This window comes from Leptopilina boulardi, unplaced genomic scaffold (genome assembly GCF_019393585.1).
Source record: "Leptopilina boulardi isolate dan_hultmark-lab unplaced genomic scaffold, ZJU_Lbou_2.1 LbouV2_266, whole genome shotgun sequence".
Lineage (NCBI taxonomy): Eukaryota > Metazoa > Arthropoda > Insecta > Hymenoptera > Figitidae > Leptopilina > Leptopilina boulardi.
In genome coordinates, this window is record NW_026137825.1 from 4,315,230 (window position 1) to 4,333,304 (window position 18,075).

The following is an 18,075-nucleotide window of genomic DNA, read 5'->3' on the forward strand; positions in this document are numbered from 1 at the left end:
ATATGAATGAGAATTGGTAGGATATAAGTGAATGAAATTTAATATTAAACGATTCTCGAGAAATGTTAGTATAGTGAAAGATGCGTGCGAGGTTTGACCTCGATTGGCAATGGAACATTAGTTTCTTTCTAACGGAAAAACGCTCTAACTCTATTTGCTCTCGAAAGCGCACCAACCTCTCAAACTAAACCTCTCGAGAATTCCATAATGTATTTTTCAAAATGGCCATTCTCCTGACCGACAAAAATAAATCTTTACCGAGTCTCACTCAATCTTTTTCTCTCTCTTGCGAGGAAAATTGTAAAAGTTGAAACTCATCGACGCAATGCGACGAGTGACGTTTCGATAAAAATTTCTTGTGTGTACTTTCACCTTAAACACACATTTTCTCTTTGAAATCATTTGTCAAATATTTTCATAGTTTGAAAATCAATTTTAACGTTAGTCGTTTTTAAAAAATAAATTTACTCTATTTTTTGACATTTTTGTTATTTTTTTTTTTTTTTAATAAACTTTTATAACTTTTTTTACTTTTACTTTTTTTTATATATAGCTTCAATAAAATACCTAAAATTTGGATTGCATTATTAGCCCATAAAATATACATAAGTTAGAATTATCATTTGAAAGAATTTTAATTGGATAAAATTTTCTTTTAGACGAAATTTCATTTTTCGGATTAGCATTTCGATGGAATTTACTTTTAGACTTATTTTTTACGTAACACAATTTTTAGGTCTCGAATTTTTTTTTTTTCCTATAAAAATTTGGTACCTGTATATTTTAGTAAAAATTATTAAATTAATATTAATTAAATAATAAATAAATAATATGTATTGATTAATGATTTTTAGAAAAAATGAACGAAAATTAAACTTTTTTTTTAATGACTCATTGTGTGTATCGCAAATAAAATTCTCGTTTACGTATTTTACAGGTTAAGCAATGTTTACGCATAAAAATATGAGGAAATGAACAACTTCATAAACCTCATTTATATATTGTTCAATTCCTGAAACAATTGATAAATTTTTAAAAGTCAAATATAATAAAAGTTTCGCCAATTTAAACGCGATATAAAAATTCCAATATTTCTATATTTGTCTAAATTTTAATAGAAAAAAGTTTAAAGTGAAATTGTGAAACAAAGTCAAAAAAAAAAAAAAAAAAAAAAACTGCTAGCATTGTGAAACTTTTCGGAGAACAGTGAAAAAGTAACTTAATAATAAAAAAAAAGTATCACTTTTACAGAAAGGTGAAAAGCAAAATTTACAAAAAAATATGAATTGTTTTTAAATAAATTAATAAAAACTAATTTTTATTTTTTCAATATTAAAAAATAAAAGTTTTTTTTAAATTTATAAAATATGATTCATTGTTTGTAAAATTGGAAAACAAAACTGTCAAAATTTGAAATGAAAATTTTTCAATACATAAATCTCGACTAACGAGTAGATTTAAAAATAAATTTAAAAATATAACGGACGTTAAATTGTGTCAAAACATTCCACGATTATTTAATTATATTATTAAATATTTAATGTTTCAATCAAATTGAACTAATTTTTTGTTTCTAAATAATGATAATTATATTTTAGTATCCGAAATCACTGTAATTATTGTAATAAATATTTAACAGCTAATTATTATTTTATTATCATTAATTGCTTTACCAATAAAATAATAATTGTTCAATTATTTGACTAATTTATGCTTAAAAATAAATAAATTACAAATCAAATGAAGTATATACTTTTCTTTTACAATGATTATAATAATTATATCTGTAATTATTATTAGGTATATTCTAATAATTGTTACGTCGGATGCATAACGCAAGTATAAATTTCAGAGAATATTCGGAAATATTCTCTTATTTTATGTTTCGAGTCTAGACTTGCGTCCACTAACTCGGGAACGATTCAAATTGATCAATATATGTAAATAGGGATTTTCGCGGGGAAATTAAAGGAATAATTACGCGATAAACGCATTAAAATCCTTAGGTAAGGTAATGAAAATTATGGTAAATACAAAAATACGACAAGGAAATTGAAGAAATAAGAACACGATTAACGCATTAATATTCTTCGGAATTATTTAGAGATGACAAGAAAAAGATTTAGATGAAAGTTAGACAGCAATTTAATATAAGACTTACTTTTATTTAAACAAATTGGCACTTGTAGACTCGGAAATTGGTTGAAAAAGCGTTGAATTTTTGGCTTGAATCGTGGAAATTTTTAATACAATTTAAATTTAACACTTGGAAAATTGTTAGAAAAAATGAAATTTAATTGAACTTGAACTTGAACTTGAACTTGAACTTGAAGAAGAATTTGAGGAAGAAGTAGTTTTTTTAGAATTCTTGTGACTGTTTTTGTGACTGTTTTTTTTTGACTGACTTCTCAACGGGGTTCGTATTTTTATATCATTGTCCCTACCTATTTTTAGGGATGGAACTATGTTTTAAAATAATGGGTCTCAAAGTGGAGGAAAAAGAGGTTGGGAAATTACAAGGATTGGATCCAAGGAAAGAAAATGGGAAAAAACTGGTTAGGTCAGTGACGGTATTGGGCCCTTCAGGCCCAGCCTTGAGAGATAAGAAGTTGCGTGGGCGTACTTGAATTAGGGGAGTTTTCAAGTGGAAGGGGCTTAAAGTTTTGACCGTTTTCAAGAGATGGAGCCAAAATTCAGTTTTCCAACCAATTTCTGAGTTTTTCATAATTTTCACATTATTAATATTAAAAATTAATTTAAACATTATGAATATTAATATTATTAGTTAAAAAGTTATTAACAATAATTTTTAACAATAAAATATAATTAATTATTAAAGTTTTAAAATATAAAGAATTTTGTATACTTAAATTGTTAATTAATGATTAAAAATTAATTTGAATAATTAAAAATAATTAAAATTTATTTAAAATTGTTTAATTTGTTTGTTAATTTAATTTTTATTATAAAAGTATAGAATATTCTTTATATTTAACAAAATTATTCTAAAACGTTTGAAAAGTAATTTAAAATAATTGAATTAAAAATTAATAATAATCAAAAATGAGTAATAATAATTCAAATGTTCAAATAATATTTATAAACAATTATACACAATGATTTGTCTGTGAAATAATTAATTTATAATAAAAACTTGAAATATTTTAAATAATTAAATCCAATTAAAGAAATCAAAATTAATTAAAGTTAATTAACAATAAAATTTAAACATTTAAACAATTATTATTCATTATTTATAATTAAATCACTCATTCTCATACTTTACATAAAAAATAGTTAGGTCTTGTTGTTTGCAAGAGTGCATCGGTGCTCGGGATATTTAGATAGTTACGCTAGATTATTCAACTATGCTGACTTTATTTACAGGAGATATCAGAATGATATCTTCAAAATACAATTCTTCTCTATTTTAATTTTCGGAACTGTTGATTTTGAGCTTAAGGTTTTGAGAATTTTAGACGTTTTAGAAATAATTGTTTTCTTGAAGAGAACGTTCTGATATCTTTTATTTAATTTAAGATTATTTACACTTGTAGTTTGTTTAGAAATAAACGTTCAAAACAGCGACGAAGTGTGAGAAACACTTAAAATTCTAATTTTACCTAAACTAATCTTATTTGAACATTTATATGCTCAAATTATACACGGGACGTTACACCCCAGCCGTAAAATGGTTACTTGAGGATGAAAGACGAAAAGTGACCAAACAAAAAAAAAAAATTGTACAGATATTTTATATTTGCGGATGAAAAGTTTTGAGGTAGGCTTTGGTTTCTTGAAACTCAATTCCCAAAATTAAGTATTTAAGTTGAAGTATCCTCTTTGTTGTTGTAGTTCATTTGAAGGATATAGTTGTTGTGAAGGAGGAGCTTCTGCCGCTGGGACTTCTTTCGTTTCTTGCGAAGTGACTTCTTGTAACGGAACATCTTCAGGTTGGGGTGGTCGAGTACCCAGATGTACTAATAAATGAGCTACAGACCCACAGATTGCACCTAATAGATGAATGGACCAACCATAGATGGAATGAAGAGTGTATCCATGGACTAGTGTGTTCACCACAGATTTGAGGAGGTGAAAAATGGTGAAGATTGCAAAAACTCCAGCACTTGCCGTACCGAAAACCATAAATTTATCCCACATCTTATTCCAAGTGTTGTTTACGAATTTTTCGACAACTTGTTCATTAAATAGATTCAGAACATTGTCATTGGTAGAGATGATTTGATGTCCACTCATACTCATAGCTAAGTTATTTAGAACTGCAGTTTTCTCTACAGGAAACATGATTTTATCGTTGAGTTGATCAATTTCTTTCTCGGTGTAGATTCCACTGGTAGCCAAATCCTCGGGGTTGATATACTTCCACGTGTTGGGCTTGGAAGGTTGGATCACTGCAGGTGGGAGTGCTTCGACGACTTGTGGTAGTATTTTATACCAATGTTCGTTGACGAGGTAGTATGATGGCAAAAGAGAATTACACTGGATTTGGGTTCCTCTGGTTTTTAGGACATGTGTCCTTGGAGAAAGGAAAAATGTTTTGTTGTTGGCGGTCACTTGAAGTTCATTGTAGCAGTTTTCTCCTTGTTGGATTTTTACTTCCATCGGGGTACACTTAATAATGTGGATTGATTCTCCTGAAACCAATGCCATATACCCTGGACCCTTCATAATATCAAACGCGAATTGGTCTGGTGCTTGAGTAGCTAGAGATAACGAATTTTTAATTGTTTGTTGCTCCAAGTAACATTTTTGGCTTACAATATCGACGTACAATTGTTTCATTTGTTTCCTGATGTGTTTTTCGACATAAATAAACTTGGAATTTACATATGCAAATAAGTCTAAATTTGAGATCGCGATTTTTGTGTTTTTAACAAAGCTAGTACCTAGTTGTGTTTCAAAAATGAATAATTTGGGGTGTTCCGTCTTTAAGATTAAATATCCACATATATATTCGCTTGATTTTGTATTTAAAGCAAATGTAACTTCGCCTTTATTAACAGTATAAATGGTTTGAGGATTATATATATCGTGATCTACCATTTTGTTGGCTCTACCTTCATACAAAATACTATATTGGTCGAATTTACAAGAATGCGGTTGTACAGTATTCCAATATGTATATCCTCCTTCCTGATCTACACATTTTTCTTCTGCTAAACGACAATTAGTTCCGGATTTTAGGACAATTGTATTCGACTCTAGTTTCACGCGAGCTAAGTGTTCTAATAAAGTTATTTTGACTGTTGCTTGCACAACTACCTTTTTCCATGATCCATAGGGATCCGAATAACCTGTTCCCTGACATGAACCATCATTTTCAAGACTTCCAGCTATTGTTATTGGATGAGTAATAGTTTCGTTAATTCGAAGTCCGCTGATTACATGGCTATTTGGTAATTTTAAAATCCCGGTTATGTGTGCACTCTCGCAATCAACCTTATTTGTTTCCATTATGTATTCATTCACACCGTTATGCACTACAGATATGTGGGAAAACATTCCACAACGATATATCGTTCGTCGTACTTCAACTTTACACTGCCTTACCATTACTTCAGAATACTCACTAATCTGAAGTAGTTGTATGTATGGATACGTTATGTTTAAGTTGATGTTGGGGACATCACATTGACCTACTTCAAGTAACGAAATTGTCGTTACATTAAGTTCTCCTGATCCACAATTGTATCCAATCATTCCCACTGAGAAGGAAGGAATGAGGAAAAGAAAACTCAAAAGTAGAACAATCATTCTGTAACAAAACCTTTTGTTTTCTTATTAATAATAAGTTTATTTAATCACTATCAACATGATTGTGTCTTTTATTTAATGGGGTTTTAGCTTCTTTGTTAATGTGAGATATTCGTAATCGATTCGTGTGTACCACTTTGTGGTTCTTTTCGATCTGAATTTTTACATTTGTTTTGCTCAAAATTTCGATTATTTTATAAGGTCCCGCATAATGGTTACCAAATTTACCGGGTTTGGGACCACTCAAGAGAAAAACGTAATCTCCTAATTTGAAATTAACAGGATTAATGTTTCTGTCATAGTATTCCTTGGACTTTTCTTTGGACTGAACTTGGTTGTCATAAACAAGTTTTTGAATACCGTTTAGTCGCGCTACTAACTCTGTTATGTACCCTTTAAATGTTGGGACTAAATCACCTTCTTGTAAAGGATCGGACGAGGGAAGTCTAGCTAATCGACCAAAAACGATTTCATATGGGGTATGTTTTGTGCTTTCGTGCACACTTGTGTTGTAACTAAGCATGGCTATATCGAGCCATTGGTCCCATTCATTATCAGCATCTGTATACTGTTTAAGAAATTCACCTAAGGAATGATGGGATCGTTCTAAAGAACCGTTAGATTGGGGATGAAATGCTGTTGTTCTTAATTTTTTTATTCTAAATCTTTTCGCTACTCTAGTCATTAATTCACTTAAGAAGTTTCTGCCTTGGTCTGTTAAAACAGTTTTTGGTGCACCAAAGACACAGATAAATTTCTTAATGAAAGCATCAGCAATAGTGCTGGATAATGTATTAGAGAGTGGTACAGCTAAACAAAATTTGGAAAACAAATCTTGAATTGTAAGGATGTATTCGTTACCTTTAGAAGTGATTTTAAGAGGACCTACAATATCCATAGCGATTTTATCCAAAGCGATGCCTGGTGTGTCCGTTATCACCATAGGTTGCTTAGTTTTTAATCGGACCAATTTTTTTAATTGGCAATCTAAACACTGTTGGATTCTTCTAGTAACATCATCTTTTAATTTTTCCCAATAATAATTTTGTTTAATACGATTATAAGTTTTCGATACTCCCTTATGTCCTCCGATAGGACAATTATGATGTTCATAAAAAATTTCGTCTCTTTTTGGAATAGGTACGTATTTTAATTTTCCCGTACAGATTAAAACTGAGATTTTAGAATTTTTAAATACTAAATTTATTAATTTTAAAATTTCTCTCCATTCTAAATTTTCAATATTTCTACTTTTAGCAATTGAAATTTCCGATTGGTTTAATGCAATAAGTCGATTTTTCAAATTTTTAAATAATTCATGAATTCTTTTCTGAGTTTCGCTAATTGAAATGGGGTCTTTTTCTTTTAAACATAAGGAAAATAGAAATCGATTATTTTTTCGTTTAATCTCATTTACACGACCTACAACTAATGTTTGACGTGCAGAAATTTTATTATTTTCACTTAATTTTAAGGCACCTTCATCACATGGTGTACCCTCATTATTTACAAAATACATAATATTACCTAATCGATGTTGAATAGTTTCATGAATTTCTGTAATATTAGTTATTAAACGGTTTGGGAATTTTCCATTTGTTAGCAACTCCTCATTACTTGATGAATCTGTAGATTCACTATCACTCTCATGCCTTAACCATCTTCTTTTCCTAGCTTTGATTGGGAGAGGTCTTAAAGGGTTTGTTCCAGCTACTTCTTCTTTTTCCGATTCGGATTCGCTTTCTTCGTAAGCAGGTTTTTGTTTATTTAAATTTCGCTTAGGATAACGTTTTACAGAAGGATTATTTATTAATGAGTCATTTATTTCTTGCGCTTTTTCTTTTTCTTCACATGGTGTTTTTGATTTAATCTTGTTATTATTAGGTATTTGTTTTTGAGGTACATCTTTTTGGTTTGAAATATCATTATCGTTTTTTGGGGTAGAATTTTCCAATAGCTTTTGTTGTGCTCTAGTTACAATATTTATATTTGTAGGTTCTAAGGGATTTCTTGATAAAGCATCTGCATTCGTATTTATTTTTCCAGGTCTGTAAAAGACAGTGTAATTATACTCTGATAATTTAAAACGCCATTTTTGAACACGAGTATTTAAATCTGCTGATTTGAACCAAATTAAAGGTTGGTGATCAGTGTATATGTTAATTTGTCGGCCATATACATACGATCGGAAAGCTTCTGTACTATCTACAATGGCTAATGCTTCTTTTTCATAAACTTCATAGTTCAATTCGGGTCCTCGTAATACGCGAGAAAAATAAGCAATAGGCTTGTCTTTGCCGATTTCTCCTTGAGATAGAATACCTCCGATTGCGTAACCTGATGCATCTGTTGTGATATTATAAGATTTATTTAATTCCGGAAATTGAAGTAAAGGAGCATTACACAAAAGATCTTTTAAAGTTTCAAATGAAAGATTAGTTTTTTCATCCCAAACAAATTCTGCATCTTTTTGTAGTAATTTTGTTAAAGGTTTCGCGATTTGTGCAAAATTTTTAATAAACCGTCTATAATATCCCGCAAGGCCTAAGAATTCTCGAATTTTTTTAATATTTTTAGGGATTGGAAATTGTTTAACAGCTTCAATTTTCTTTGAATCAGGACTAAGACCATCCTTGCTTAACTTATGTCCTAGATAATTAACTTCTGTTCTTAAAAATTCGCACTTATCTGTTTGTATTTTCAATCCGGCTGTCACAAGTCTTTCCATTAACTCGTGAAATTTCTGATCGTGTTCTTCTAAACTATTTGCATAAATTACAATGTCATCTAAATATACAAATAATTTTACTCCTTGAAGTCCATCAAGTATGGTATCCATAAGTCGTTGAAAAGTTGCTGGCGCTGTTTTCAGTCCAAAAGGCATCCTTGTAAATTCATAGTGTCCAAATGGTGTGCTGAAAGCGGTTTTATGAGAATCCCGTGGATCTAACTTGATTTGAAGAAATCCTTTGGCTAAATCAATTATTGTATAGTATTTAGCGCCCCCTACTTGGTCAAAAATCTCAGTAATATTGGGGAGGGGATAGCTATCACTAATGGTTTTTTCATTGAGCCATCTGAAATCTAGAACGACTCTCCATTTTATTACACCTTGAGAATCCGGTTTTTTTGGTACTATCCATAATGGAATATTATATGAAGAATTGGAAGGTTTAATAATCTTTAATTTTAACAATTCTTTCATTTGTTTTATTATTTCTTCTTTTAAAGCATGAGGAAATTTATATTGTTTTGTATTGACAGGAATATCATCTATAGTTGGAATTCGATGCATAATGGCATTGGTACCCGGTAAATCATCTCCCGGCAAATAAAACATATGTTTATATTTTTCCACTAAATCCAGAATATGTTGCCGTTCTGTTTGTTTTAAATGGTCGAGACGTAAAAATTCCGCAATATTACATTTCTTTAACTGTTCTAATTCTTCTTGGTCTTCTTGATAATAAGGGTTTGAAGGATCTAAATAAAATTCATTGTTTTCTACCTCTGGATCTAATCCTTTAGTTAAATCATGAGCATTAACGTGAAAAATGTATTTCTCTTCAATATTATTTAAAGATTGAAAGGAATTAAATTCAAATTCAATATCTGTTGGTTGAACAACGTCTATAGCAAAGATTTTAACATCATTGGCTTCAGATAATGGTTGTAGATTGTGATATAAATTATCATTATTTTGTTTTTCATCAATTTGGCGGGTTTTATATTGGAAAGGAAATTCTCGATGATCTATAGTAATTATTGCATTTTTAAAATCGATTATTGCTTTAGCATCCTGACAGAATTGTGCACCAAGAATGGCAGAAGTAGGCATAATTACGTCATTTGAAACGACTTGAAAAGTAGATTTTACTCCATAAACATATATATCAGTACATCCTAAAGTTGCTATAAGATTATTACCGACTCCTTTGAGTAATTGTTTTTGATTTGTTATTAAAGGATCTCCTGGAATCATCATACGTTCTTTGATTACATTTGGTTCTGAACCCGTGTCAATTAAAAAGTCACTCCTTTTTTGAGTTAGAGCATGATTAATTGTCATAAAAGGCAGTCTACCTAAGACATTAATATCTTCAACACTGCAAATATCCCTTGTTTCATTAATGATACTTTCTCTTCTTTTTAACGTTACACGTAAATTATCTATTTCTAATTTTTGTGTTAAGAAATTGATTTTACATTTGGATGTTAAGAAAAACTGAGTGCCTAAAATTCCATCATATGGAATTGGTGTATTATTTGGAACAATTAAAAATTCAGTAATGTATCCTCCTATTTTTAAATTAACTGATCCTAAAGTTTCAGAAGATTCTCCACCTATACCAAAGATTTTATAGATATTATTTTTATTTATTGACTGAGATTCTGGAATACATTTTTGTTTTAATAGATTAGCTTCTGCTCCTGTGTCTAAGAGTAAACTAATACCTTTTTCTGAATTAATTTTGATATCAATGTACGGGCAAAATTTTCTTTGTGTTTCGTTTACAACGTTAATTCGCACGGTAGGTCTACTGTTTCGGTCACATTCACTGAGCGCATTGGTGTTATTTGAGTCTCCATGTTTGCGCTCGGAAGGGGGAGACTCTGGCCGTTTCCCTGAAATCTTTGATTGTTAAATAATCTTTTCCTACATTCTTCTAATGTGTGACCTATACCTTTGCAATATCTACAAGTCACTATTTGAGTTGGGTTCATCGATAATTGATTAACAAGACGTCGACATGTTGCCGCTGTATGACCTATACCATTACAATTTTGACATTGTAGTTGAGATCGCGATTCTAACGGATTTTGAAACTTTTGTTGCATATTGTCGGGTTTATAAAATGGATTTTTAAAGCATGTTTTAGCATTATGTCCTGGTTTGCTACAAATTTGACAAACTAAAGAATTAGAAAGGGATCTACATATTTTAGCCTCATGTCCCGGTTTACCACAAATTTGACAAACTACAGAATTAGAATTAGAAAGAGATCTACATGTTTTAGCTTCATGTCCCGGTTTACCACAAATTTGACAAACTAAGGAATTAGAATTAGTCATTTGTCTACAAAATTTAGAATCATGTCCCGTTTTTCCACAATTTATACAAGGTTTGATTTTAAAACAATCAGATGCTTTATGACCCGGTTTATTACAAATTTGACAGATAATATTAGTATTATTATTTTTTTTCTGACAATCTTGAGTATTATGATCATTATTTTTACAGTTATTACAAAATTTATCATTACGCAGACTGCAATCGGTTGCTTCATGTCCTTCTTCTTTACATAATTGACATGTAAAAATCTCTTTCCTTCTTACAGGTTTTGAATCTGAAATTAAATTATTTCGCCTACCTTTTTGTGTGACTAATCTTTTTTCGATTTTAATTGCGCTTTTTATTAATTCAGTAATGTTAGCATTCACTGGCATTTTGTTTTCGATTTCTGGAAGGAGTCCTTCTTTAAAACTGTCCACGATATCAGCTTGGGTTTCAGTTATAAAATCTTCGGTTACAGTACCGGTGAAAGTGCGTTGAGCTTCAATAATTCGCGTCCCTATATCTCGAATTCTATTTGCGAATGTTATGACATTTTCATCTTCCCTTTGATATTCATTGCCTAAGTCTCCTAACAATTGTTTAACCGTTCGGCTAACTATATAAATATCTTTAAGGAAATTTCCTAAAGCTTCAATTGTTTCAAAATTTTGTCCAATAATTGTCTCTTGGGCCTCACCATAAATTTTGGTTCTAATTAATTTCACAAGATTACCTTCAGCCGCTGCTGCTACCATACTTTTAGCTTCTGAACATCCTCTTAAAAAGATATTAATAGGGATATTAGTTCCATTAAACTCTGGAACTGCTTTTAAGGCATCAGTTAAACTGACCGTTTGATTTGCATTTAAAGCCATGTTGGTAAAATTTAAATTTTCTTGTAACGTTAGATTATTATCAATTAAAGTATTGTCAATAGTATTTTTTTCAATTAATGTTTCGTTCGTATTTCCAAAAGGAATAGTTGTAATATCATTAAAACTCGAATTGAAATCTAATTGTCTTCTAACAGTTTCACCTGAAGTAAATGAACTTTCTGATAATGAAATATTAGGAAAATTTGATTCAAATTGAGATTCCACTATTGGTGTTGAGGTTGTTAAATTTTCTAAATTATTTTCACTTTTACAGGGAGATCGATCTAATTGTTTTCCTGTAATAAAAGGATTAAAAGCTTCGATTTCTGTTGCTAAAATAGGATCAGCCTTAGCCTGACTTCTTGTAATTCTTCCCTCATTCATAGAGTTTAAATTGTAAAGATTAGGGGAGAGGAGAGAGAGGAAAAAAAAAAGGAAATGAATAGCAAAAGAAATTTTATGAAACAAAATTGACTGTATTATAAGACTTTTCTATAATCTATATCCCGTTGTACATTAGTTCTCGGTATTTTGTAATTAGTTTTCCATAGATCTTTGCAAGTGAGACAGGTTTTAGGATTGTTATTATGATTACAAAGGCTTCGTCGAAATAAAATTATTTTAGCATCAAGATTTAATTGTCTGAATACTTCAGGGTGAATTTGCCCTTTTACTAATTTAAAATCACACTTCTTAACTAATGGCTCGTTCTGCTCTACGGATTCGGGCAGTCTCGATTTTTCTTCTTCTATCCTTTTTAATTTTTCCGCTTTTGCCTTCCTAAATTCAGCTACTGGAAGCCACTTGTCTCCCAGAGACTGTTTTAAATTCCTATTGATAACCTTCCGCTGGGTTTTCGTTAATTTTTTCTTTGTACTAGTATATCCTGACACTAGAAAGACAAAGAAAAATACATAAAATAAAAATAAATAATTCTCCCTTTTTTTTTTATTCAAAATGAGTTTCTTAGATTCTAATTAAGAGTAACCCAACTGACACGTTTAACGCATTTCGCTACATGAAATTCGAATTCGGGTTTTGGGACAAAATGACCACCGTTATGGGGGCATAAGACTAATTCTCGAGATTGTGGCTCATTATTTCTTCTGCATTTAATTAGGTGATTAGTTATTTTCGCGTGACTTATTCTATGAGACTGGTCATACGGACACGTTTCTAAGTCAGCTCTAACAAAAGGCATTTTAAAGAAAACAAGGAATACTATGATATGACAAAATCGATATTTTCAAATAAAAAGAAAATTGGCCAATAATATAAATGAAAAATCAACAATTTAATTTTGGAAATTGCGTTCTCTTTTTTTTTAAAGTTTCATTTTAGGATTTTCTTTAATTTTACTCTCTTAATTAGAGTTTATTTATTCAATTTTATTTTATATTTTTTTTTTATTTTATTTTAGAAAAATTTATTTAAGATAGGGAATTTATTATTTTCATTTTCTTAAAAAAAAAAATTTGAATCACACTTTAATAAAGTGCTACGACGACAACCCCTTTTTTTTGGTGATTGTTTAGAAATAATTTTTACTCTCTTTTTATAGTATTTAGAAAATTTTTTTTTATTTTCACTCTCTTTTCGGAGTTTTTAGATTTAGAATTTTTTTAGATTTAGAATAATTGGATTTAGAATTTTTAATTTATAACATTTGGATTTAGAATTTTTGATTTAGAACATTTGGATTTAGAATAATTGGATTTAGAATTTTTAATTTATAACATTTGGATTTAGAATTTTTGATTTAGAACATTTGGATTTAGAATAATTGGATTTAGAATTTTTAATTTATAACATTTGGATTTAGAATTTTTGGATTTAGAATTTTTGGATTTAGAATAATTGGATTTAGAATTTTTGGATTTAGAATAATTGGATTTAGAATTTTTAATTTATAACATTTGGATTTAGAATTTTTGGATTTAGAATAATTGGATTTAGAATTTTTAATTTATAACATTTGGATTTAGAATTTTTGATTTAGTAATATCTTTTTTTTTAATTCATTAACAAGGTTATTATTAGGGATAATCATTTTATAATTAAAAATAGAATAAGGGTAAAAAAAGAATTTTCAAAATCGCGATAATAGAAGAGAAGTTACAATATATAAGTTAAAATTCAAATTTTCTATTAAAAACCGCGAAAAACTTCGCGATCGCGAGATGAAGCGCGAGGTGGAGGGGGAATTCGCGGGGGGAGACCGCGAGAGGCGCGATGCAGCTTGGCGGGGCCCGCTGTCGTCGCGCGCAGTAGTAATGGCCGATGACCGACTTGCGTAGTCAGCCGTAGTGCGGTACTACTGTAAAGGCACGTACAGCGAGAGGCATGCTCTCGAGAGTAAGGGATCGATTCTGACAATCGATATATATATATATCGATTGCGCCTATCGATTCGTCCGCCTGTCAATGGGGTGCTTTAAATCGAAATCGCAACTGGATTTTTATGTATGTTAACAGTTTAATATGTTGCATACGCACATTTTAACACAAGTTTTAATTAATAAATGTGACATTTTATTAATTTATTTATAAATTTCAGTTTTTATTGAAAATGAAAATTTATTTAAGTTTTATTTTAAAACAAAGTTTTTTTTTAAAAAATTTAATTCTTAATTTTTAGAAAATGAAATTTCCTTTTTTTTTTAAATAACAATTTGTTTGACAATTTTACACAAATTCTTTTAAATTTTGTTGATTTTTCATTCTTGTAATGGTAAATTCTAGATTTTGAGCATTTTAGTAATTTACGGAAACTTTCCAAATTAACCAATGTACATGAAATTTTTGAAATAGTGTTAATTTTTCAATTTATAATGACAAATTCTCATTTTAACATTCTAGCAATTTATAGGGAATTTTCAATTTTATTAAATTTCGGTAATTTTTATACGAATATACGAATATTTCACAATTAACATATTTATTAACGTAACGTTCATTTGTACTGAATTTTTAATAAATAAAATGATACTTTTTATAAAAAAAATTGAGATAATTAGAGAGAAAATAGATGAAAGAAGAAGATTTTTTTTTATAAAGATCAATTTGAACTATCCCTCCGGGGCCTCCAAAAATTTACCCTATGTTACGTCGGATGCATAACGCAAGTATAAATTTCAGAGAATATTCGGAAATATTCTCTTATTTTATGTTTCGAGTCTAGACTTGCGTCCACTAACTCGGGAACGATTCAAATTGATCAATATATGTAAATAGGGATTTTCGCGGGGAAATTAAAGGAATAATTACGCGATAAACGCATTAAAATCCTTAGGTAAGGTAATGAAAATTATGGTAAATACAAAAATACGACAAGGAAATTGAAGAAATAAGAACACGATTAACGCATTAATATTCTTCGGAATTATTTAGAGATGACAAGAAAAAGATTTAGATGAAAGTTAGACAGCAATTTAATATAAGACTTACTTTTATTTAAACAAATTGGCACTTGTAGACTCGGAAATTGGTTGAAAAAGCGTTGAATTTTTGGCTTGAATCGTGGAAATTTTTAATACAATTTAAATTTAACACTTGGAAAATTGTTAGAAAAAATGAAATTTAATTGAACTTGAACTTGAACTTGAACTTGAACTTGAAGAAGAATTTGAGGAAGAAGTAGTTTTTTTAGAATTCTTGTGACTGTTTTTGTGACTGTTTTTTTTTGACTGACTTCTCAACGGGGTTCGTATTTTTATATCATTGTCCCTACCTATTTTTAGGGATGGAACTATGTTTTAAAATAATGGGTCTCAAAGTGGAGGAAAAAGAGGTTGGGAAATTACAAGGATTGGATCCAAGGAAAGAAAATGGGAAAAAACTGGTTAGGTCAGTGACGGTATTGGGCCCTTCAGGCCCAGCCTTGAGAGATAAGAAGTTGCGTGGGCGTACTTGAATTAGGGGAGTTTTCAAGTGGAAGGGGCTTAAAGTTTTGACCGTTTTCAAGAGATGGAGCCAAAATTCAGTTTTCCAACCAATTTCTGAGTTTTTCATAATTTTCACATTATTAATATTAAAAATTAATTTAAACATTATGAATATTAATATTATTAGTTAAAAAGTTATTAACAATAATTTTTAACAATAAAATATAATTAATTATTAAAGTTTTAAAATATAAAGAATTTTGTATACTTAAATTGTTAATTAATGATTAAAAATTAATTTGAATAATTAAAAATAATTAAAATTTATTTAAAATTGTTTAATTTGTTTGTTAATTTAATTTTTATTATAAAAGTATAGAATATTCTTTATATTTAACAAAATTATTCTAAAACGTTTGAAAAGTAATTTAAAATAATTGAATTAAAAATTAATAATAATCAAAAATGAGTAATAATAATTCAAATGTTCAAATAATATTTATAAACAATTATACACAATGATTTGTCTGTGAAATAATTAATTTATAATAAAAACTTGAAATATTTTAAATAATTAAATCCAATTAAAGAAATCAAAATTAATTAAAGTTAATTAACAATAAAATTTAAACATTTAAACAATTATTATTCATTATTTATAATTAAATCACTCATTCTCATACTTTACATAAAAAATAGTTAGGTCTTGTTGTTTGCAAGAGTGCATCGGTGCTCGGGATATTTAGATAGTTACGCTAGATTATTCAACTATGCTGACTTTATTTACAGGAGATATCAGAATGATATCTTCAAAATACAATTCTTCTCTATTTTAATTTTCGGAACTGTTGATTTTGAGCTTAAGGTTTTGAGAATTTTAGACGTTTTAGAAATAATTGTTTTCTTGAAGAGAACGTTCTGATATCTTTTATTTAATTTAAGATTATTTACACTTGTAGTTTGTTTAGAAATAAACGTTCAAAACAGCGACGAAGTGTGAGAAACACTTAAAATTCTAATTTTACCTAAACTAATCTTATTTGAACATTTATATGCTCAAATTATACACGGGACGTTACATAATTATTTAATTATTTTATAATGTTGCTAATTTATTTTTTTTTTTAAATTCGGCGTCTTAAAAATTCTATCAATAAAAAATTTGGTGAATTGGAATTTCGATTATTTAAAAATTTGAATCACATAAAATTCGATTGAATGGGAATTCTGTTAAATTAAAATGCAATTAAATTTAAAATTCTTTTAAATAAAAAGTCATGTAATGCGGTCTGGAGAGAAAGAGACAAAATCATATGTAATTTTTTTTCTGCTCTAAAATATTAGTTAATTGTGTCACATTTATGATAAAGATCCTTGCGGATGTAATCAGAATTTTTTTTTTGCAACTCGAGGGCACGTGTACGTAGAATTGCAATTAAATCAGGAGACACTTAATGATGGAGGGTTGGGATATAATGAGAGCGTAGCAGAGCGCGACATACACGAGAGAATGAGAGCGAAATGTATATATACATATAATGTAGGGAGAGGTCGTTCTCGTTCTCGTTTGAGAACGCACAAAACGGAGACAGGACACGGTGGACCGGAAAGGACAATTTATTGCGTGGAATTAGCGGGTAAAATGAGGTCACCATTGCGCAAGTCGTCGCTCGTCTGTGGTCACAAATTAGTTAGTCACTGTTTATTATTGTTTCGGGGCAATTAGTAATGCAACACCAAAAGTTTCATTATACTTTTATTCTCCAGTTCAAAACAAGTTAATTTGTAAAGTTTCTCACTTTCAAACTTTTTTTATATATATATTAACATTTTAATTGAGTTTATAATAAAAAATTTTTAATTATATTTTTTTAACCTTCAAACTACTGTTGCGGTCTTTCAGACCGCTGTCAAACATTTTGCATTTTTGATTTTTGTTTATTTACTAATTTTCTTTAAAGTACAGTAGAAACTTTTAGCTTTTTATTAGTTTTGTATTTTACAAAAAAATAGTTGTGACAATTTTTTGAAAATTTTAAATTGGGTAAATTTTATAATATTAATTATAATAATAATATAATTATTATAACATTTAACTGAAACAATTAAAACTTTTGTTATTCTAGTAAAACCTTTCGCTGTTGCAGTTAAATAATTTTTTCGTTGCATAAAAAAAGAATCGCGGTCTGACAGACCGTGAAAAGTACTAAGCGTCATTTTTTAACACCTAGCAGTTCAATATATTTTTAATTTCAAAAATTAAAAATTTATTGCATTTGTAATAATTGGAAAACAATAACATTCATCGAGAGAGATTACAATTTTAGTTTTACACAGATTTGAAAATATATTTTTTTTATTAAAAATTCTATATTTATAAAATAAAAGTAAAAAAATGAAATATTTTATAGATATAAAAATAAATAATAATAAATAATCTTCGTTTTAGAGGATTCTCATTCTTATTTTAAAATATATAGCTCAT

General features: G+C 28.9%; 2 protein-coding genes and 1 long non-coding RNA gene across 14 annotated transcripts in view; 1 reads left to right on the plus strand and 2 right to left on the minus strand.

Moving 5' to 3' along the window:
* LOC127281217 (uncharacterized) overlaps positions 1–18,075 on the plus strand; it is a 257,929-nt gene that overhangs the window by 160,771 nt on the left and 79,083 nt on the right. The gene's annotated exons all lie outside the window — the stretch shown is intronic.
* The window catches only part of LOC127281228 (uncharacterized), a 204,626-nt gene that overhangs the window by 153,472 nt on the left and 33,079 nt on the right, over positions 1–18,075 (minus strand). The gene's annotated exons all lie outside the window — the stretch shown is intronic.
* LOC127281218 (uncharacterized) lies at positions 1,809–16,673 on the minus strand. Of its 2 annotated transcripts, none has more exons than XM_051304830.1 (2): positions 15,154–16,673; positions 1,809–5,788 (listed from the first exon to the last, which is right to left on the minus strand). In XM_051304830.1, the coding sequence occupies exon 2, from the start codon at positions 5,773–5,775 to the stop codon at positions 3,817–3,819; it is 1,959 nt and encodes a 652-aa protein (XP_051160787.1). In that variant the 5' UTR covers positions 5,776–5,788; positions 15,154–16,673; the 3' UTR covers positions 1,809–3,816. The 2 variants fall into 2 exon arrangements, with proteins under 2 accessions (XP_051160787.1, XP_051160788.1); XM_051304831.1 differs by lacking the exon at positions 1,809–5,788 and adding an exon at positions 9,851–12,598.

Bases quoted from the DNA above. Each gene is read 5' to 3' on its own strand.
- LOC127281218 (XM_051304830.1), bottom strand. From the start codon at position 5,775: ATGATTGTTCTACTTTTGAGTTTTCTTTTCCTCATTCCTTCCTTCTCA.